The 23,573-nt window shown below is 46.7% G+C and overlaps 1 protein-coding gene and 1 long non-coding RNA gene across 15 annotated transcripts in view; one reads left to right on the top strand and one right to left on the bottom strand.

Moving 5' to 3' along the window:
* The window catches only part of PLEKHA7 (pleckstrin homology domain containing A7), a 229,650-nt gene that overhangs the window by 123,251 nt on the left and 82,826 nt on the right, over positions 1–23,573 (bottom strand). Inside the window, exon 1 of one of the 13 annotated variants that reach the window (XM_044929578.2) lies at positions 20,901–21,025. The exons of 9 other annotated variants lie outside the window; for them this stretch is intronic. Coding sequence is in view for 2 of the 4 variants with exons in the window: in XM_044929576.2 (XP_044785511.2) it covers positions 19,812–19,927 (116 nt within the window). In the remaining 2 variants the exon portion in view is untranslated. Of the gene's footprint in view, positions 1–19,112; positions 19,522–19,811; positions 20,162–20,432; positions 20,798–20,900; positions 21,026–23,573 lie in introns of those variants that run through there. 3 more of the 13 variants (XM_025266709.3, XM_044929576.2, XM_025266712.3) reach the window with 3 other exon arrangements.
* On the top strand, positions 19,257–20,432 carry LOC123329790. 2 transcript variants are annotated; one of them, XR_006545348.1, is made up of 3 exons: positions 19,257–19,371; positions 19,767–19,939; positions 20,155–20,432. It is a non-coding gene; the product is annotated as an uncharacterized LOC123329790 (long non-coding RNA). The 2 variants fall into 2 exon arrangements; XR_006545347.1 differs by lacking the exon at positions 19,257–19,371 and adding an exon at positions 19,376–19,505.

Consider the following 23,573-nt stretch of genomic DNA (forward strand, 5'->3'; position numbering starts at 1 on the left):
TCCACCTTCCCAACAGTGATGTAAGCACCTAATCCACTGTATTCAATCCATGTCTGTTTAGAATAGCTGGTTTCTCATTACTGCCACTGAACCTTGAATGAAACAGGAAGTCTTAGTCACAGCTGTGTCACTAAGGCTTTGAAACTGCATGACATACAACATTAGGTGATCAATAACTAAAGTGAACCAAATAGAATTAATGAGTGAAGGACTGAACGGAATTAATAAATGGACAAACCAAACATGTATGGGATGTATGCTCTGCCAAGTGAATGAGGACTCCCTTCCCCAGAGAATCCTCAGAAAGGCCAAGAAATAGCACAATAGGACCCAGCAGCCAAGCTTCTCACTGCCCATCGCCACCACACAGACGTCTACATTTGAGTATTTTTCATTTCTTTGTTGCCAACGCTCAGGGATTAGAGAGTCTAGAGAATGCTGCTTTCCTTTATTTCTTTCTTGAAGTCATTAGTGAGAAGGTGAAAAGGCTTCCACTTGTGCTTTTTGGCATATAAATAGCTCACAGTGTAAAGAAAAGGGGAGTAAATGGTTCCAAATTCAAAACAGACAGGCTGTTCTGATAAGGCCCAAATTACAGAGCGCTCCAGGCACAAATAAAGAGAGACACTTTTTAGAGACATTCTATTCTCCTATCCAATTTTGAAAGAGACTCAAGTCAAGAAAATCGTCACAGCCTTCCACAAATTGACTGGTTTCAGCGGCCATTTGGGCGGCACAGGGTCAGACAAGAAACCACCTTCAGGTTTTCATGCTTCTTGCCATGTTCCCTTCCTCCAGGGACTGGAAAAGCATCAGCGTCACTTGATCTGTCCACGTGGCACAAAGGCAGAGCAAGCTATACATTCCTACTGTACAATTTTGCAAATCATTATTTTCCCCCAATACCTTCATCACCGAAATTGCAGAACCCTCTCAAAAACTTGGCAGCTATCAGGGTATGACAGGCTCAGATTTTGCAGTTCATCTTGGGGTCCCTCTCAACAGGCCTTCACCGCTGTAAAACATTCTTTGTTCTTTCATGTTATCATTTATTGAAATCATTTACAGAATACTCCTTTACTCCAGTCCCCTCATTCACTAAACACAAGCAACTGCTGAGTGCCTGCTGCATACCCATCCATTGGGAAGACAGTTTCTCTAAACTCTGGACTGATTTTTTCAGGGTTGACACTTCTAAGTGCTGTGTTCACTAAGTTGTTCATTGTGGTATTATTTTAACAGTAAAAACTGAAAGTTACCTAACTGTCCAATTGTAAGGGAATGATTAAAATAGTGTTTCTACTTGGTAGACTATTCTACAGTCATTAAAAACAAAGTTCATGAAGAATCAAGCTTAATAAATGCTTATGTTAATTGAAAACCAAGCAAGACCCACTCCTGATATAAAAGATAATTTCAACTATGTTTATAAAATGCAAAGAATAAATACTCAATAAAAATAGACCAAAGTGTTAACTCTAAGATTATGGGCAATATCTCCTTATATACTTCTCCGAATATTTCTGCTCAGTGCAGAAAATTTAGAAATAAAAGCATAAAAAATAAATATATCCAGACAAAACTATAATTCAAAAGAGATATATGCACTCCAATGTTTACAGAAGCACTATTCATAATAGCCTCTAAAGACACGGAAACAATCTAAATGTCCATTGACGGATAAAGAAGATGTGGTATATATAGAAAACAGAGTATTACTCAGCTATACAAAGGGATGAAACTATGCCATTTGCAACAACATGCATAGACTTAGAGAATAAGTGAAGTAAATCAGACAGGGAAAGACAAACACCACACGATACCACTTATCCACAGAATTTAAAATGTGACACAGATGAACTTATCTGTGAAACAGAAATGAACTCACAGACATAGAGAGCAGACTTGTGGTTGCCGGGGGGAGAGATGGACTGAGATTTGGGGATTATCAGATACAAACTTTTACATATAGAATGAATAAACAACAAGGTCCTACCGTATACCACAGGGAACTATATTCAACATCCTATGATAAGCCATAATGGGAAAGAATATGAAAAAAAAAAAGTGTGTGTGTGTGTGAATCACTTTGCTGTGAAGTAGAAATTAACATAGCAATTACATCAATTATACATACTTCATTTTTTTTGGCCGCACCATGGGCAGTTTGTGGGATTTTTAGTTCCCCAACCAGGGATTGAACCTAGGCCCTCTGCAATGACAGCATAGAGTTCTAATCACTGGACTGCCAGGGAATTCCCAACTATTCTTTAATAAAATAAATTTTTACAAATTTTTAAAAATAAATAAAAATGAAAGTTAGCTGTAACATGTCACCACTGTTACCAATTTGGTATTTTGCTGTCCACTTTATGTAAGAATAAAAAATTTAAGTATATTTTTACATATACTGCCTGCAAAACTTTTAAAATGGGAAACAATAAGACATTGTTTAGACAAATGAAGATCAACTAATGTTAACTGAAAGGGTCAAAATCATATGTAAGAAATGACTAAAAACATGTTCTGTAAAAAGACTTATTTTTCACTCTTTGTACCCTGTCAAAAGTGTGCCATTATGTATATCTATTAAAATAAATGAAAATTATTATCCCCAACCTTTCCCCAAAATCCCGAAGAAACATTATGATGAATGAATATGGGTGCTCTTTCTTCTTTATTATCCAATTTTTGATGTAAAATATTTATACTACCTTCATGAAGAAAAAAAAATTTTTTAATTCTCTGCACTCCTCAAGTCACCATAATCCAAAGTATCTATTAGCAATTTCCCTTTAAACAATCCAAGTTCCCCTAAGCAGCCTTCTTTGCCCCAGGGAAGAGCAGGATGGGGCCCTCTGGTGAGTATCAGTGGGGAGGACCTGCAGAAACCCCTACTCGCCTATCAATGCCTGTGACTACTTCCTCCAGAGCAGGTAAGGAAGCAGAAACACAACCACACAAGGTGACTGCATGGAGGTGGAAGGCTGGGTGAGACGACCTTTGAAACGAGTGGAAAAGGAAGAGTAGTTTGCTTCTTCTTGCCCCAAGTGTGCCTACATCTCACTCCCTTGAACATTCTCCCCCAGGCTCCCACTCTGTCCTCCTCGGGCACTGTGATGGTGATGCACTAGGCACTGAGTAATCATTAGTCTCACAATCCCACATAAACCCAGAGTTTATAAACATCTTTAATATGAAGTACTTCATCTCACACTCTCCAAAAAAAAAAAAAAGTGAAACAGGAATTGCCTCTACTTTATAGCTGGGAGAGATGAGGCTCCAGAGGGTTAAGAGATCCATCAACCAAAATCTAGGCCTTGGTCTCCAAGGCTGTGCCTCCCTAGCCAGCTGGCCTCTGAGGTCCTGAGTCAGGGACAGCTCTTCTCTTTCAGTCTCTCGGCACAGCCTGAGAGGGAGGGAATGTTCCAGGGCAGGCGGTGGCCTAGTGAGCTGAGAGCTGCCCAGTAAGGACAGCTCCAGAGGTTCAAACTGGCCATCTAACAAAGAGCAGGTCCTTAAGCATCCGCTTTGGCTGGAGAGGAGTGGGCTGGTGGGGTTCACAGTAACTGCCCCCAAGGGAGCCAGGGGCGGATCAGGAAAAAGCCTATTCTGGTTTCATCAACTGGAAGGGTTTGAATCTCAGCTCACCCTCCCACTCTGTGAGCTTGAGCTAAGTTTCTTACCCTGTTTCCCCTTCATGACACAGACAAGTAGAGTATCCTCGCAGTAGAGTTCATGGGTGGATCGATCGAGATGTGCATGGTCAACACACTGGCATGGTAAACATGCACTGGCACACAGCAGACACTTAATAAAGGGCAGTAAGTATTAATAATACTAACAATTAGTATCAGCGGTGATGATGACACAGAAGCAGATCATAGTGGGAGAAAATGTATAACCACTTTAAATGGTGTTCGAAGTGACTGAAGAAACAAGAGGAGCTCCAGTTTCTCAGTCTTTTTCCTTTTCCATGTTTTTAATGAAACTGGTACCTTTCTGCCTCAGGATATCCTGCTGTAAGAAATCAGTGGAAATCATTCCATGTACTGTGTGAATTCTGGGAAAGTTCCATCCATAAAAAAACTGAGCAAAGACAGATGATCTCAGACCTATTAAGCAATACCTGACGTTAAATAGCGGGCAGCCACGGCACCCTGGATACAGAGTGGGGCCGGCTCCCCTCACACCACCCTATCAGCAGCCTGGACACGCATGAACATGTGTCAGGAGCCTCGCCAGCGCCTGGAAAGCCCAGGCCACAATCTTACTCTGCGCCTGTGAAACCTCAGACAAGTTCCCGCTCTGGGCTCAGTTTCCTTGTCTGCAAAATAAAGTGTTGGACTAGCTGAGCTTTGCTGTGCCAAACAGCGTGCAGATCTTTAATCTCCAAGTTCATTTGCATGCAACTCTTTACAGATTGATGCTGGCTTCAATGCCCGCATTTAGGCCTCGAGTACCAATTATCACGCACTTCTCTGCGTGCTGGCAAAGAGGGAAGGGAAGGTGGCACTGGTTTTTATTTTCATAAAATATATGACAGCCCTTCTGAAACCTCATCATAAAAAGAACCTGACTCTTGCTAGTCATAGGTAATAAACAACCAATCTTGCAGAGACAATGACCCCAGAGGTATTGCTATGGCCACTAAGAAGGAGGAGATGAAATTTAAAGTGAGAGAGGGGAAGATTAACTTTATGGGCAGAAAGACGACAAGGGTGATATACTTGGCCAAATACAAGTCTAGAATTGCTGTGCTGAGTTCTGCACTTTTGAACTTGTGAAGACCTCAAGTGCTGGTAATTAGACCTGAATCTTATCATCACCACTTAATATACGAATGTTTTATAAACATTTCCACATTCAAGGTGTCACTTAATTCTCATTCAAAACAAACATTCATTTCTATCATAATCAGATGAGGAAAGGGGCTCAAGAAAGCAAGAGAGGTGCCTAAGATCCCACAGCTAGGAAATGGAGGGCTGGCAGGCAAACCATGGACTAGAATCCAAATTCAGTGGTCCTTCCAAGTTTATTTATGCCTTTCCTCTGCAGGCCAAAACAGAGGAGGAGAGAGCGTATATTCATCATGACTTCATTAACGTGTGTAATCCAGCACAGGAGCCAAGTTGGGTAGAAGCCAGCTATGCAAATTTTAAGTGAATTCCTAGATATAAAAATAAATGTCGTAGGATGATATTAGGGAACATCCCTGACATACAGCTTTTGCGGCTAAAGCTGTGGTTCTCAGCTGGGGTGATTTTGTCCCTCAAGGACATTTGATAATGCTTGGAGACATTTTTGATTGTCACAATGGGGGGATACTACTGGAATCCAAAGGATAGAAGCAAGAAATGTTGCTAAACATCCCACAATGAATAGGACAGCTCCCCACAGCAAAAAAAGTAATCTGGTTCAAAACAGAACAAAGCTCTACACAATTATGAGGTGATATTAACATTCTGGACTTGGCTTAGGTTATTCCAGGCTTGGCTCCAGCGTGAATTCAATGCGTGATCCTGGGCAAGTCACTTAACCACTCTGTGTTGTACTTCCCCTGTAAAACAAAGGGGGTGACTTAAAAAAGTGACTGTCAAACATTTCTGTACCTGATAATGGCCTGGGATTCTGGCTAAACTGATAATTCCTAAGTTCCAGTCCTAGAGATCCTGTATTTTTAACAGGCACCCCAGAGGAATCTGTTATAGAAAGCCAGCAAAACTGCAGTTTGAATAGCATGAGAAAACTAACAATAAATAAAAAGTGTGTAGCTTTTTCTAAGCAGGATTTGTGAGTTTGAGGAGCAGTGCCGTCAGAACCCCAGGAGTTAATCAAGAGGCCACCTCACCTCTGATAAAACTACAGGGGGCTCTCTTAAGGGCGCTCCAACTTCTCTAAGGCTGAGAGGGCCTGGAGGTGCCCAAACCATGAGACAGAAGCCAAGGAGCAGAGGAACCCTAAAAAGCAGCCCCTCAATCTGAGAGGATGCTCATGGGACAAAGCCCCAACCACAAACACCCTAAAGAGGGTAAGGGAAGGTATAGAACAGAGGACATCAAGTCAAACGCCCACGTCAACAGGAACATAACCATCCTCGAGTCATGTAAAGGAACCCACAGGTGAACCCAAACACATTTAATGAAGGGGCTCATTCACTCATGGTAAGAATTCAGTTTCCTAATATCTCCTCTGGGAAGAGGTGTCTAGAACATTCTAAAGGAAATCTGCAGAAGTGACACCTCAGAGGTCCTAGCCTACAATGAGTAACCAAGAGCCACGAAGCGTTGACCGTTCAGCACAGGCACCACTGCTTTGACCTGTTTGTCCTCAAGCCAGAAACTGAACACCACCCTCTGCTATTCTTTCAGCTCTGTTCCCCATCCGCCCCTCCTGTGACCCATGCTCCAAATATTTGAGAAAAAAGTGAATCCAGGCACTCGTTAATGAACTAACCATAAGCAGGCTCACTGCCTGTTTGTTCCTTTTTAACTTTCACCTTAACTAAAATGCCCTCACCCTGCCCAGGTCCCCTGTGGTATACCAGGCAGAGTGACAGCCAGAGCATACCTGGGGAGCAGAAAGGGACGCCAGGTACATCCCCAGGGGCTCCCATCAAGCCAGCACCACCCACAAACGGCCTGACCCAATCCTCTCATTTCTCCTGTCGTCCTTTCTGCTTCCATGGAGGATGTGAGCGGCAGATATCACAGGCTTCTAACACAGATCCTCCCAGAAAGGGAAACTGCTGGCAGGACAGCAGGGATGCTCGTCTCACTCCTTATTCTGGGAAAATTACTGAACACCAGAACCACCTGTGGAATGTGGCGGTGCCAGGGCCCCAGCCAAGACTAAATAAACCAGAAGCTCTGGTGTTGGGTCCCAGGCATCAGTATTTCTAAAAAGCTCTCTGAAGCAGCCAGGTACAGCATTCACCAGGCTAAGGCCTCACAGTGGGGACGCTGGGCTCCAGCTTGTCAAGGTCACAGTGCCAGTGACACTAACCACAAAGTGAGCATGGGAACACAGTAAGGTGAGGTAGGAAAGAAAACAAAGCTACCCTCTTCAAAAGAAGAAAAACCATCTGACATGGAATTTTCAAATGGGGGATGAAACTGGAGAACTGGCTTCTTTACTGAGTGCATAAAACCGCTGGGTTTTGCTTCATGAATGCTTGTTTCAATAAAGCACGAGCGCTGTACCGGCACTGAAGGAAGGAACAGCAAATACGAAACAAAGCACCTCGTCTTAAGACTGCAGACCTTCTGGGGAGGTAAAGCTGGAAAATCAAGCCATGCATACTAAGGCAGGATCTCCTGGTGCTGACATGCAGGGGACAGCCAGGAGCTGGAGGGGGTCAGCCAGCCTGGGCCAGGCCCCAGGGACCCCTCAGGCTCCAGCCGTGCACAGACACCTGCACAGGGGCTGCAGGACTCAATCCCCAGTCTGTCTCCCGCAGGACTCAGTCCACTCTGCTGGCCTGCTGCCAGTCAGCTCTAAAACGCCTCAGTGACGGACACAAGGGGCCTCCTTCTGCCCACGGAGTTGCAGCTATATTCATTTCCCTTCCAAATTAACAACTACTGCCCCGTAATAAAGCTGTCAGCTCTCAACAAAGGACTCTGGCTAAGAAAGGTAGCGAAGGCTCTTCAGGCAGAGGGCACAGCAGCTACTTGATGCCAAAGGTGGGAGGCCCAGGGTGGGACCCTACCCTTTTCACACTGACAGTGGGCTCTGCCATCACCAAAATGCACTCAAAGGCCCCTCCCTGCCTGGCCATCCTCCTTCACTGAACAGTCACCACTGGGCCAGCACACTTGGGACTGAAACACAACTAATCCCTGCTCCAGCCACATTTCTTTCTTTCCCAGAGAATGAATCTGATAGACCCGCAGTGTCAATAGGAGAGCACCACTCTGAATGCTAATTAACCCCCACGAGTTCTGCAGAGGGCACAGGAGAGACTGGGATGCTGGCATCCGTGCCGTGGGCACTCTCAGGTTTAGAAACCCTACCTGGCGTTATCGGCAGCAACTCGATGCAGGGACCGCCCTCCTAGTTGTGACAGCAGTAGCCAGAGACCCTCAAGTTTCCTCCAGGGTAACATAAGGCTGGTGGCTGGAGCCGCGGTGGTCAGGCCGGGAGAGAGGCAAGTGTGCTGCCTGCAGGAGCACAGCTCTGCTCCTCTCTGCTCCAGTCCACTGAGGGGACCCGGCAGTGGGGGAGGATTTAAAATGCAGCAGGCAAGATTTAGGTTAGATTCACAGATGAACTTCCTGACAGGGAGGGAAGCACTGGAAAAAGCTGACCCATTACTTAAATTTCACTGGGGAGGCACAAGGGGCTGATTGTACTGTCTGCCAGGAAGCAGAGTGAGCAGAGAGGAGGCAGCCTCCTGTGCACAATGGTCAGAAGCAGGAACCTTACCCAGCTGGCCCACAACAGCCTAACATGTCATAATGCTCTTGCTTTAAATACAATGTATACAGAACTCCTCTGATAATCCCCATCACTATGTACTTTTAAAAGTACTTATTCTTTGGTCTAGGAATTCTAGTCCTAGGAATCTAAAAAGGCAGTTTAAAAAAAAAAAAAAAAAAAACCTAGCCAAATATTTTTTACATATTTTAGGGGAAAATACGTATTTATATATTTCAGTAGTCACAATCTAAATGCCCAACTACTGAATGGGGAATGATAAAGAAAATGATGGTACCTGTACCAAACAGACTATTATGTAGCAAATAAAGGTGCTTCTAAGGACTATGTAATAATCAGGGAAATGCACACGATATAGTGTTAGGTAAATAAAGCATATTAAGCTCAGTATTTTCTACAAAAAGTTTATGTAGACTTCAAATAGAATGGAGGGAAATACACTAAAATGTTAGCAGTGATCATCTCTGGATGTGGAAGTGAATGTCTTTATTTTTTTTTTAATATTTTCCAAATATTCTAAAATAACCACCACCTTAATAAGAAAATGCAGACATTAAAAAAAAAAAAAAAAAAAGTTCATTCCTTCATTCCTTAACATAACCTCAACACTATAAATCTACTTCATCAGCGCGGCCATTATTCCCAGAAAGCAAACAGTGACACTCAATCTTGTACTTGGCATGATGAACATATTCTCGCTTCCAAAATGGCTCAGCAGACCCACTGCAGCTACCTGAAAACCACTCGTCACCATTTCCCTCTGGGAAGCACAGGGCCTTTCCCAAAGAGTCACGGGTCTCTCATTCCATGGCCAGACCTCCCTTCACATCCAATTACAACGTGCCTAAGTGAGCCTGAAAGGCAAGGGAGAAAGGTGGAATCCTGCAAAGAACTGGAATGTATTGGATTAACCCTGAGAAGTCTCAAACTGCCAGCTTTAGAGACGGTCCCTATTCACTGAAATGTCTGCTATATGCCAGGAACTGGGCAGGAGGCTTTCACATACTTTGCAAAGTTGGAATCATTAGTCCTATTTTACGCATGAAGAGACTGAGGCTCCAGAACTCATGTCAACTTGCCTCGAATCACTGCATGCTCCTCACCCCACTTCCAAGTCAGGAAAGTTTCCCCCTCAGTCACCTCTAGCATTAGAATCTTTGCAGGGAACACAATGCAGACTACACTTCTTCCTTCCAGACTTACATTCCCACTCTCGGTACTCTGAGACAGGCCACTCCCCATCTCTTGCCCACTTTCTATCTCTACCACCACCCACAGATGCAAACACTCTAGCCCCATGTGGACATGTCAATGATCTGCTGTGGCGAAATTCCCCGACCTGTCTCATGACCCTTAAGGATGATCAGCACTGCAAGATGGGGCTCACTAACAAACAAGGACCTTTCTGGAGGTGTCAGAGACTCTGATGAGAGGAGAGAGGTTTGCAGCAAAAACACATTCCTCCAGGATCTCCTTTAGGTTCACAACCTCTGTGAGGGAGGCGGACCTCCTATACCCTTTTACAGATGGGAATACTGAGGATGAAGAAGCATCGCTAGCACTAGAACTCAGGTCCTCTGATTGCTGGCCCAGTGATCTTTCTTCCACAGAGGAGAACACTAAGCATGAGGGCTCCAAAACCTGAAGGTTTGGATTCAAATCTCAGCCCCACTACTTACAAGCTATGTGGTTCTGGCCCATTACTTAATCTCAATTTTCCTCAATTATAACATGAAGAAAATAACAGTCCCTACCTCTCACAGTTGTTGCCCGGATTAAATGGGAAAATCCATGCCAAAGACCTAGCAGGTGCCCGAGATGGTGTCAGGTCCGTCATCACACAACCCTGAAGGCAAAAGTAATACCTTTCCATCTTAGCTCCCACTGTGCAAGGCTTTAGTCTGAAAACAGTGCCATGAAGATCTGCACCAACTTAAACCAGCTTTCCGTCTTGCAAGGCCTGGCCAGTAGCCTCCACCCAATTTTTAGATCCTATTGAGATGACCTTGAATGTGCTCTTCTTTCTCCATAAAAGCTCTCCCCTGGCCTCCTTCATCCCATAACGCCAACTCTCCTTCAGCAGCACCTCTGAGGCCAGCTCACCCAAGCAGTCTTCTCCCAGGCTGAATTCTCTTATCTCCCACAGATTCCTGAACTCACAGCCCTATAAAGACACTCACTGCTATCCCACAATTGGCTCTGTACTCGCCTGTGTCCCCCCCGAAGGCAGGCAGGGACTGTGCTAAGTTCGTTGTTTGATCTTCAGTACTCATCTGTATTGATCTGTACTATATTTGTGATATAACAAATTACCACAAATTTAGCGGCTTAAGACCACACACACTTACCATCTAACAGTTGGCAAGGTCCAAAGTCAGTTTTAGTGAGGTAAAGTCAAAGTGTCAACAGTTGCATTCCTTCTGGAGAATCCATCCCTTGCTTTTTTCAGCTTCTACACTTCTTCCCTATAGGCCCGCGTCACTCCATCCTCCACTATCATCACAGTTTCTTCTTTTCACTCTGACTCTCCCTTAAGGGCCTGTCTGATTACACTGGGCTCATCCAGATGTGTGTACTAAGTTGCTTCCGTCATGTCCAACTCTTTATGACCCTTTGGACTGTAGCCTGCCAGGCTCCTCTGCCCAAGGGATCCTCCAGGCAAGAATACTGGAATGGGTTGCCACACTCTCCTCCAATGGGACCTTCCTGACCCAGGGATCAAACCTGCATCTCTTATGTCTCCTGCATTGGGAGGCAGGTTCTTTACCACTAGCACCACCTGGGAAGCCCAGATAGTCACCCAGATAATCCAACATAACCTTCTCAATCCTCACTCACTCACACCTGCAAAATCCTTTTTACCACAAAAGGTACCACTGATCAGTTCTGGGCATCAGAACATGGACGCCTTTTGGGGAGGGAACGATCACTCAGCCTAGCTCACTATCACAGCTTTTACTGCATAGCAAATGGCAGTCACTGGCTGCTGCCTACAACAAACCCTGCTCCATGTGATCCTAAACTGAAGGTTTAGAAGGTTCTCAGCTGGGAAGAACGCAAAGCCTGGAGCCCCTGCTCTAGCCAAAATCTCCCAAAGGAGGCCTTGTCTCTGTAACCTGCAACTCTGAGTTTCAACAGCTATGGTGGAAGCAGCCCACCCTAGGTAATAATCTACTGGCTGATTCTCTGAACTCTGAAAGTATGGATAAATGAATCAGCCACAAAGATCATTTCATAATTGCCCTTTAGATAGACTGACAGGCACAGCCTATGTCTTCCCGCTCACAATCCACACGGTGTCATCACAATGTGTACAGAAGCCAAACGGCAGCAGGATAAGGATTTTATCACTTACCAGCATGAGTCAGAGTTGATAAATACCACATATTAAAAATACAGCACATTCTTTGAAATTCTATCAAAATCAAGCTTTAAATTAGCAGGCTACAGCAGCAACCTAGCAACCCAATCACAATCATTTCCACTTGAGCCTGGTACCTGAAGAAGACGGTGTCAGAATCTTGGATAACCAGCTCAGACTGAGTGCAGGGCGCGCCCACCTTGTGGATGTGGCCGATAGCAAGCAGGGCCAAGGGAAGGAGCCCCAGCTGGGTCTGAACTCTCACTCTCTAACTGCCCTGTGTGACCACGGACTTGTTAATCAACCTCTCTGAGCTTTCTCAATATACAATATACATATGGTGAACCCATTAATACTGACCCACAGGTAAATGTCTAGCAAGTAATATGTTTCCACAAGGCTCTGCCCCACTTCTTTTTGCTCCTCAAAGAACCAAGTAGGTAGGGCAAGCAAATCTCAGAGAATACAGCTTGGTGTATCTGCACTGGGTCCCTAATGTTATCCACACGTGGCCCACGCACCACCTCTACTATTCTGCCTCCTCCCTGTCCAACCTGTACTTCCACTTTTTTCTTAAATAGACAGTGCAGACTTTAGACACATCCTAAGCAACAGTAGCTGCCAAATGATGAGTTTAATATTCTAGCCATATTTCACTTGAAAAAAATCCTATACCCATGTATAAAACTATTAAAATTTAAAATATTCACCCTGGTTTTAGCCCATATCCTGTTACATTTGGGAAAACTTTGAGAAAAAACCTGATTTCCAGTCCTAACTCAACCAACAACTATTAGGTAGCCCATGTCAGGCCCCTTCTCTGACATTCAGTTTCCCCAAAATGACAAAATAAAGAGAATGGTCTGGACAACTTTGCTATTTTTTTCCCATTCTGAGATTATGAGATTTATTATCAAGTGGTCCCAATAATGTGGGATAGCTCCTCTAGGCCCTCCTGCGCCCGCGCAGCCACGGCTCCTTGGACGTGGGGTTGGAGAAATATCAATAACCTCAGATATGCAGATGACACCACCCTTATAGCAGAAAGTGAAGAGGAACTAAAAAGCCTCTTGATGAAAGTGAAAGTGGAGAGTGAAAATGTTGGCTTAAAGCTCAACATTCAGAAAACGAAGATCATGGCATCCGGGTCCCATCACTTCATGGGAAATAGATGGGGAAACAGTGGAAACAGTGTCAGACTTTATTTTTCTGGGCTCCAAAATCACTGCAGATGGTGACTGCAGCCATGAAATTAAAAGACGCTTACTCCTTGGAAGGAAAGTTATGACCAACCTAGACAGCATATTCAAAAGCAGAGACATTACTTTGCCAACAAAGTTCCGTCTAGTCAAGGCTATGGTTTTTCCTGTGGTCATGTATGGATGTGAGAGTTGGACTGTGAAGAAGGCTGAGCACCGAAGAATTGATGCTTTTGAACTGTGGTGTTGGAGAAGACTCTTGAGAGTCCCTTGGACTGCAAGGAGATCCAACCAGTCCATTCTGAAGGAGATCAGCCCTGGGATTTCTTTGGAAGGAATGATGCTAAAGCTGAAACTCCAGTACTTTGGCCACCTCATGCAAAGAGTTGACTCATTGGAAAAGACTTTGATGCTGGGAGGGATTGGGGGCAGAAGGAGAAGGGGACGACAGAGGATGAGATGGCTGGATGGCATCACTGACTCAATGGACATGAGTCTGGGTGAACTCCGGGAGTTGGTGATGGACAGGGAGGCCTGGCGTGCTGCAATTCATGGGGTCACAAAGAGTCGGACACGACTGAGCGACTAATCTGATCTGATCTGGTCCCAATAAGCAAAAGAATCCAAGCAGGAAACTTTTGAAAAAGGTAATGAATATCACTCAAAATAATTAGAATCATTCATCTTGAAAGATGCCAGAAGAAATAAAAGGATGACAGAGAATGACAAAGGGGTGTATGCCACACCTTCCCTCATCTCAAAAGACTCTGACTTTGTGCTTCTCTTTTAAGGGATTTTCAAAAGAGAGGGCACTTGGTCTTATAATGGGTTTGAATCTAGATTTGAATCTCAACTTGGATGGTTGTCAGTTTTATCATTTTAGGCGGGTCATTTAACCTCATAGGCTTTCTACAACTGTGAAACGGTTACTACCTCCTTCACAAGGTTGCCTGGGGATTAAGTATGAATACCTCATCTAAAGCACGCAGGCCAGAGCCGGATGCAGTCACTGTTTGCTATTATGGTTATACCTGGACTAATTGGTTGAGTACACGTCTGTCTCTCCTGCTTAATTATAAAGGCAGCAATGTTTTGCTCATCTTTCTCTCCCCCACTGTCCACTGTGCCTAGTCCTGTGTGTCACATAAAATAAAGAACTTGGGCTGAATGTGTAGGGAATCAAAGCTTACAGAAGGAGTGCCTGCTCCAAGACAGGAAACTGGAGATGCCCAGAGACATATGACTAGCAATTCTTCTCTGACAAAAACAAATGTTCCCTCTTCATAAAACAAAAGTCTCTTTAGAAATTCACCAAAATGTACACAATGGTTGTCTCTGGTGCCTGGGCCATGATTTCCTGATTTGATCTTCCTTTATAATATTCTATGTTTTCCATCATGTGTCCAAATTGGAAACATGAAATTGTCACAAGAATAAATGAGATTGCTTGCTTTTGAGACAGAAAGTCAGAGACCCAGGGTCCGGTCTTCAGCGTTACATATCTGGGTATCTGACCTCAGGCAAGTCACTCCATTTTCCAGTAAAATGACAGGAACAATGCCACCCTGACGACATCACCAGGCTGCTGTGGGAACTGGGACGCCGAGGTCCGCACTGTGAAAAATCTCTGCTAACAAGAGCTCTGGAATCTTCTGAGCATGGCCGAGGCCCACCAGTTGCTTTTCTCTCTTTATTCTTAGCCAGACCTTGATTCCTTTGTGTCATACCCCCCCATAAATGTTATTCCTGTCATAAAAAGAATGACCCACAAACTTGTAGCCTTTTTCTTCTCCTTTTATAAATGTGCTACAAAAGTAATCAGAATGAATTTGAGGCTGTGATCATAACTCCCTCTTAATGAGCACCACCCGTGTTTGAAATATCACCAGCTATTGAGTCCTTATTTTCACAGGGTGTTTTGTTTCTTTCTCCCCCCTCCTTTTTTTTTCTTAACACATTTGAAACTTCAGACCTGAGTGCCTTTTGGCAGATGGTATGGAGCAGAGGCAAGGAAGCAAAACAGCTAACCAGAACCGTTAGAAAGGTAGGACCTTGAAAACTTTAAGCCTAGTGGTTGGCTCTAAACCAAACAAATATTTCTTATGCCTAAAGTCAGATCAAATTAGCAACCTTTTTTCTTTCTTAAATCCTTAAACATTTAGTTTATTTACATGAATTACACTCACGTCAGGAGGAGGTACAACTGATCCTCAGTTTCTAAGTGTTGCCCACCATTGAGGCAAGCTCATGTACAATCCCTTTTATGTACCTTCCACCTCTATTCTAATATCAACTATCTTTGATCCACCAACAACCTCCTTAAAAGGCACCATTAAGTGAGTGAGCACAAGAGGGTTACAGTCCCATACAAATGACACTTAAACATAACAGCCAAGAAGGTACTGAGTCTGTAAGCCCCATCGAGCCTATGGGCGTAAGGCAGAGTGGACAACAGAGTAGCACTGAAAAGCCAAAATGACCACTAAGGACTTCTTCTAGTCATTTTACAAACATATCCAGAGCTAGCTTGAGACGTTAGAACAGGCGGATGAAAGATAGGCATATGCAGACGGATCTGCACAAACTTCAGTTTATTCCTACTCTGGGAGGCAGAGATCTTCAGATGCACGTCTTCCGCAGAGGGTCAGCCATGCAACGAAAACAATTTTAACTCCTAATAGTCAACTTTTTCATCAATAAGGTGCGGGCAGTAATTAAGAAAGAAAGAAAAGAAAGAAAGAAAGTGAAGTCGCTCAGTCGTGTCCGACTCTTTGCGATCCCATGGACTGTAAGTCTACCAGGCTTCTCTGTCCGTGGGATTTTCCAAGCAAGAGTACTGGAGTGGGTTGCCATTGCCTTCTCCAGGGGATCTTCCTGACCCAGGAATCGAACCCAGGTCTCCTGCATTGCAGGCAGACGCTGTACCCTCTGAGCCACCAGGGAAGCCCGGGCAGTAATTAACTGCACCATAAATTGTTGTGAGGATTGACTGTTCTAAGAACAGTCTAAGTCTGGTACATTAGTAATTCCATGGACAGAGGAGCCCGGCAGGCTACAGTCCCTGGGGTTGCAGAGTTGGACACAACTAAATGACAACTGAGCACACACACAAGCTATCAGTCATTACCAGCGTGCCGCATGAGGTTCGCATATACTACTGCATTTGACCACAAGAACTGTGTGAGGCAGGTTTCATTACTCTCACAAAACACTGGCTCAAAGAGATAAAAGGACTTCTCCAGAATTACACAGATTAAAAAGTGCCAGGTGTCTGGTGGTTCTTAGCACTAACAATCCACAGTCAAGGCTGGACCAGAGATGGCTGCATTAGCAAAAGTTTGAGGGATGCTACCTTCCCAGCTCAACTATGCTCTGTGCCTGCAGTTAGGGATTTCATGGGAGATCCAAGGCCTCTGAAAATCTGAGACTAGAAAACAATCTTAATGTGAAGATCAGAAGAAATTTTCCAGGACAATTCTCATACCTGACCCGCTATGAGCCCAGGTCTGGCCTCTGGGGTGGGCACAAAATGTCAGTTCTAATGTTCTTATTGTCTATGAAAAAAAAACTCTCTCGGCTACTGCTCCAAAGATCCTCTGCTGCTGCTATGTCGCTTCAGTTGTGTCCAACTCTATGCGACCTCATAGATGGCAGCCCACCAGGCTCCCACATCCCTGGGATTCTCCAGGCAAGAACACTGGAATGGGTTGCCATTTCCTTCTCCAACGCAGGAAAGTGAAAAGTGAAAGTGAAGTCGCTCAGTCGTGTCCGACTCTTAGCGACCCCATGGACTGCAGCCCACCAGGCTCCTCTGTCCATGGGATTTTGCAGGCAAGAGTACTGAAGTGGGTTGCCATTGCCTTCTCCAAAAGATCCTCTAGTTATCTTTAATTAATTTTTTTTTTAAAGCTACCAATGAACAAGCACTGTGTTCAATCCTTTGCAAACATCGTGTATAATCCTCATAATTATCCTGCTTGAGGGAGGGGGTGAAGAAAAACTGAGACAGATTCAGCCCCACAAACATGAAGCAAGTAAATAGCAAAGGCTGAGTTTGAACCCAAAGCGGCAGAGAAAATGCCACAAACTGATTGCCTCAATTAACTCCTCATCATTCTCTCTCCCCTCACCTGGAGACCCACAGGGCACAGGCCTAGAATAACTAGCCTCTTTTCTCTTCACAGAAACAATGTAAAACGTACAGAGGAATTCTGTATTTTACAAACCATGACTGCAAAGGCTGCCAGGGTGTCCATTCTGTTTCTCCTCTTGATCTTATGTGATTCAGAACAAACCTTCAGAAGCACCTCTCTCTTAGCCCGGGTACTTTCTCCAGCTGCCCATCCCAGGATGAAGCTCCCTGCCAGAGCTGGGGCTGAAGAACACAGTAACCGCCATCATTAAACCCAGCACTGCTGTTAAAAGGGAGGGGAGAAGTCCAGGAGCTGGTGTATATAGAGAAAGTGAAAGTGAAAGTCACTCATTCCCTGACTATTTGCAACCCCATGGACTATACAGTCCATGGAATTCTCCAGGCCAGAATACTGAAGTGGGGTAGCCTTTCCCTTCTCCAGGGGATCCTCCCAACCCAGGGATTAAACCCAGGTTTCCCACATTGCAGGAGGATTCTTTACCAGCTGAGCCACCAGAGAGAGGCAGACCCTTTCCCCAGGTGGCAGGGGCAGTCAGGTCCCAGGACAGAGGCCTCAGCTGATGCTGAACCCACTCAGCCCAGTCTGCTGTGCCCAGCACAGACTGCAGGATCAGGACACACTGGGGGAATGTCCAAACCATCCCTGCTCAATCCTTTTGACCCTACCACTCTCAGTGACCCTGATCCCCCCAACCCCCATTAACTCCACAGTCCCACAGCCAAACAATTGCCTCACTTTCCCCACAAGGTCACAATCCCTGATGACGGCCTGTGCTCTTGGTGCCCCCAGAGACCCACCCACTCTTTACAGAATCACCTTAAGTAGCTTCCCCAGGCAGTGGCCAAGCCATTATTAATGAATATTCAGCTGTGACCAGCAGGCTGCAAAGTGAGCAGACATTAGATGGCAGCCTGAGGCAGATTTCCCATAATTTAAAAAAAAAAAAAAAATTGTTCTTAATCAGGACCATCTCCAAATCCTCAACTCACAGAGTGCCAGCAGGCCAGCAGATCCCAGCAGCTCAGGATACTGCTGGAGAAGGTGCCACTCTAAAAGCGAGTGTGTTGGGGGAGGGGTGTGCTGCGTGTACACACGGCAAACGTGGGAAGACAGGTGGCACAGACTCCCCAGTAACCCAGGGTGTCAGGATCAGCAGGCTCTCTGAAGCCACACCTTCCCTCACTCATTTCCTTCCCAGAAGGCTGGGGTGAGATGGAGACTTCTGTGTCCCTGGGCAGCCATCAGAATAGTCCAGCCCTGGAAACCAGAGCCAGGAAGAACCCAGTAAGCCAAGCCACTGAGGCAAGAGGACAGAAAACAACGGAAGGATGTGGGGTACAACAACAGCCTCTCTTACAGAACTTGATACAACTCACAGCCTATGTGCGTGTGTGTTAAGTTGCTTCCGTCATGTCCGACTCTTTGCGACGCTATGGGCAGTAGCCCTCCAGGCTCCTCTGTCCATTGGGATTCTCCAGCAAGAATACTGGAGTGGATTACCATGCCCTTTCCTAGGGGATCTTCCCGACCCAGGGATTGAACTCATGTCTCTTTTGTCTCCTGCACTGGTAGGCAGGTTCTTTACCACTAGCACCACCTGGGAGGCCCACAGTCAGAGCTAAAATACCCCTCCCTGCACTCCTCCCCCGCGTAAGCCCAGCCCCCTCTTCCACCCTCAAGAGTGTCAACTTCCAAGAGGTGCTCATCTTCCCATCATACATCTGCCAACCCTCAGCTTAGGAGGCTGAGTCCTCTATCCTAAACTGACAAAGACAGCAGTGAACCAGGTCTCTAAGGCACAATGCCTCCAGGAGGGCTGAATGTGACAATTCCCTCAAGCCCCAGCCGAGGCAAAATCTCAGGCCTCCAGCCGGTCCCATCCGCCAAGCCCAGCCCATCCGCCGCCCTCCATTTAGACCTGAGCCCTCTCATTCTCATGCAACAGCACCCAGAGCACACCTGCTGAGACTACCCGCCTTAGAATCCACCTTCTCCCAGCCTGCCGGGAGGGAAACTGAAACCTGAGCAAGGAGCTCCGCCCTCGGCTCTTCCCCACCTGGACCTCCTCCTTTCCCGGCGAGCGGAGGGAACCGGGAGAGGCGGGTCAGGTGACCACCCCGCGCACACTTTTGCCTCCGCCCACAGTCCTACGGAGCCGGGGCCGGAAAACACACCCCAAGGCACTTGTTGAGCGGGGCGGAGGTGTGCACGCACTGAGGTGGGGCAGGGCGGCGCTTCACCCGACGCTTCAGACGGCCGGCTGCGGGCTCGGGTCTCAGACACCTGGGCCTGGAAGCTCCCTGAGGCAGGGGGTGGGGAATGAGGTTGTTTAGAGAAGGCAAAGGAGGAGAGGTACGGGCCGGTTCCAAAGTAGATAAAAAACAAGAGTTGCTCCCTTTGTGCCCTCCGGGGAGAAGGTGGCGGCTGTCCCACAAATGGGGAGAAATGGGAGCCCTTTTGCGGGAGTGCCGGTCACTGGGGGAAGGGCAGCATCCTTCTCAGGAAACAGGCTGCAATACCCTGGGCTTCAACCTTGATGGCCAGCGCCAAAACGGGCGGGGGGGGGGGGGGGGGGGAGGAGAAAAACCTGCAACCCACCAATCTTATTTCCAGATTCCCTCCCTCCAGCCTAGACACGTTAATAATTAACTTGCCTACCCGGGAGCTCGCCGGCGTTGCCAGAAAAGATGAGTAATGGCCCTGGAGTCCCGGCCCCGTGCCCGCGGGCTTCTGGGCTCGGGGCTGGGACGGGCCCTGGAACAAAGCCTCCGCATTCCTCCGGGAAGGTGTGTCTGAAACTAGACCTGTCAACGGCGGCGAGAGGCTGACCGCTCGCCTCGCCCTAAGCCGGCTCTCGGAGGCTTGGGGGTTGAGTGGGTGTCCGGGTAGCTTTTGCCCACCTCCCCTCCCCCGCACCGCGAACGACCTGTGCCCCCAACCACAACCGATCTCGGGAAGCCGCGCTGTCTGCTGAGAGATAATCCTGTTACCATGAATGCAGGCTGTACTTGGAGACCAATTCTCAAAACAACAAGGCTGCTCCTCGGCGCCCTTCCCGATGAGTAACCCAAAGCCGGTCGCCGGCTCAATGAATTCTCTCCCTGAAACTCCGGCGGCGAGCTGCGGCTCCCACGCGGATGGCCGGCCGGGGACCCACCGGCTCCCGTCACGCCAGCGCCCAGACACAAAGCACCCCTAGAAGCAGCCTGCGCACCCTGCGCCCTGCCCGCCCCCAAACGGCCCGCAGCCCCCCGAAAGTTCCGACGCGCGTGGACACACCTGCAGGCCCCCCGCGGCGGCCCCCGCCAGCCCCCAAGGGCGGCGGGGCACGCGTCCCCGGCCGGGCAGCGCCGCGGCTCCATGAGCTGGGTCCGAGAGCCAGGGACGGTCACTGGTCAGCGGCGCTGAGGGGCAGAGCGCGCTGGGCCCTCAGCGCGCCCGCGGCGCATCTCGCGCCCTCCTCGTCCTCGGCCGACTTTCCCTGAGAGCCCACACCCACTTGACATCAGCGCGGATTAAAGCACGTGGCGCAGCGCCAGACGGCGGACCCCGGAGGTCCAGAGCGCGCCCCGGGGTGCCGCCGCTCGGCCAGGACCGCGCGTCCGAGCGCGGCACATTCCTCTCCTTGCAGAGGATGCTGCAAGCGGGAGTGGGCTGGGAGGCGGAGGAGGGGGAGGGAAACCGGCGGAGGGGGCAGGACCTGCCGCCGACCAGCAGCGCTGCTCTGGCGCCCAGCCAGCCACAGACCTTACAGCCGCTGCTGCAAGTGCCCATCGACTGTGAAGACCGGGTCGCAGGTGACCTGGGTTGCTGTCCTCTCCCCGCCAAGGAGAGTCCTGACCTTGAATTCTCTTCCCCAGAATGACTCAAGGAGGCTCCTCTCTAACCACCTTCACTAAATTACCGGGTTGATTCTGCCAGGCCAGGAATGAATACTTGGTTGGATGTGGTTGCTGACCCCTCCACCCGGGAGGCCGCTATGGCGCACCCAGGGAGGCACACCATACCCTCCGGCTTGTGGCTACACCAGCAGCCTCAACTGGGTCTCCTTTCCCTCTCTCTTCTCCCAATGCCCTTGGCCATAAGGAACAGCTCTCCTGGTTCTGCAGGCAATCAGAGACAGCACCACCCAGCAGCCCACACACATTTCTAATTCACTAATTAGCATCCATCCAAATAGTCAAACATTCAAGCATTTATTAAGGCTTAGTATATGCTAGGAGCAACAGAAGATAAACAATATTCCTACACTCATAGAGTCCTACACTCATAAAGCAGATAGTCTAGTCCAGGAGAGAGATATTAAAAACAAAGCAAGGTAATTATAACTGTGACAAGGGTATTAAAGGTAAGAGGTGCTATAAGATTGCACACGGGGACCCTAAACTATCTTAGCAGTCAGGAAAGGCTTCCCCGAAGAAGTGACTTTTGAACTGCTGAGGTATGAACACAAGTTATCCAGGGGAGGGAAAGTTCAGGCAAAAACCCTGGTTATTAAAGTGTAGACCTGCTCCCATTGACAGGTGGGGAGAATCAAGCAGAGGTGAACTGCCATGCCCAAAACACCTAGGCCTTTGTCCAGGAGGGGCAAGAGACAGCTCACAGGCCCTAGAAGAGAGCCTGGCCCATCGTCCAAAGAGGCCCTATGTCTGCTTTCTCATCTCCCCGGAACTAGGCTGGTCCACGTCATCACTGAGCTCTGAACAGGTAGTTGGGAACCAACTCCATCATCAATTTGCTGTATGGCTATGCCTCTAAAGAAATGCCTTCCACTCTCTGGTTTCAGTTTCTTTATATCTCAAATGAAGGCTTAGATTAGAACAGCATTTCTACATTTTTTTTTTAAAAGCCGGTACTCCCTTTTGGATAAACATACAAATGTCATTTCTACTCTGTAGCATCTATGATGACATCAAATCATTTTCCAAATTAAAAAATTATCAATGAATGTGCTTTTAAAGCTCTATATGCCCTTTAAGTATTCACCACTTAAAAGATCTCTGCTGTAGATAACTTGGAAGCAGGAGTAAAGAAATGGTCTCCAAGCTCACCCTTTTCCTGTCATCTGTCCCCATTCCTTCAACATGAACCTGGCCACAAGCATTTATCATCTCTAGACTCATTTCTTTTATTCTTTCCAGGATAAATTGGCCAGGCAATGAACAGAAGCCATGGGTCATCCAAAAGGCATGCTGTGAAAGACTCTTTTGAATAATAATTTCCAGTGATGCTGGGAAATAGACACTTTGAAAGAAACACATAATGTTCCTGGGGACAAATTAGCTATATGATTTAAAACCTGTAAAAGTGTACATATCCTTTGAAACATCAATTCCACATCTAAGAATTTATCAAGACATAATTATGAATGAACACAGATTTATAAAAGCAAATGATTGGTTAATAAGCTGTGGTATATCTTTGTAATTGAATATATGCAACTTTAAAACTGATATACAGAATATTTACTATTGAATAAAATGAGATGAAGATTAAAAGATAAATGATCCCAATTGTGTGTGCATGTGTGTGTGTGTGTGTGTGTGTGTGTGTGTGTAGGTTTGAGGGGGGTGGTGAGCACCTATGGTAGAATGGTACTGTGCTCATTTTTCTTACTGGATGATTCAAACCCACCTCTTACACCAAAATGTGATGGCTCTATCGCATGTCATCCTCACAAGTAAATCTACTAACCTATGAAAGTTAAAGAAACTTAATAGTAAAACTGCTGCTGCTGCTAAGTCGCTTCAGTCGTGTCCGACTCTGTGTGACCCCATAGATGGCAGCCCACCAGGTGGCCCCGTCCCTGGGATTCTCCAAGAAAGAACACTGGAGTGGGTTGCCATTTCCTTCTCCAATGCATGAAAGTGAAAAGTGAAAGTGAAGTCGCTCAGTCTTGTCCGGCTTTTAGCGACCCCATGGACTGCAGCCCACCAGGTTCCTCCGTCCATGGGATTTTCCAGGCAAGAGTACTGGAGTGGGGTGCCATTGCCTTCTCCAAATATTAAAACAGAACAGAATAAATCTTACAGGCAGGTAAGAATACATTTCAATTCTCTACTGCCATCCACTTATCATCAGGGATTTGATAGTAATCTTAAAGGTAGAATGGTTTTTCCCCCAGACTTTTCATATAGATTTTTCTGTTGTTCTTTCTTTGAGTCTAGTTCAATGGTTTCCCAACTTTAGAGTGCATAAAAATTACTGTCCATGTGGCTTAGGGTAACCTTCACTTCATGAGATTTTTTTTTCCCCCCTTAAATGCTGAGTTAAGAACCCAAGCACTGTATTAGAGTTCAGAGGAAAAAACGACCAGAAGTATATTTACCAGGACTTCCCTAGTGGTCCAGTGGCTAAGACTTGGCCCTCCCAATGCAGGGAGCCTAGGTTCAGCCCCTGGTCAGGGAACTAGATCCTGCA

This window comes from Bubalus bubalis, chromosome 16 (genome assembly GCF_019923935.1).
Source record: "Bubalus bubalis isolate 160015118507 breed Murrah chromosome 16, NDDB_SH_1, whole genome shotgun sequence".
Lineage (NCBI taxonomy): Eukaryota > Metazoa > Chordata > Mammalia > Artiodactyla > Bovidae > Bubalus > Bubalus bubalis.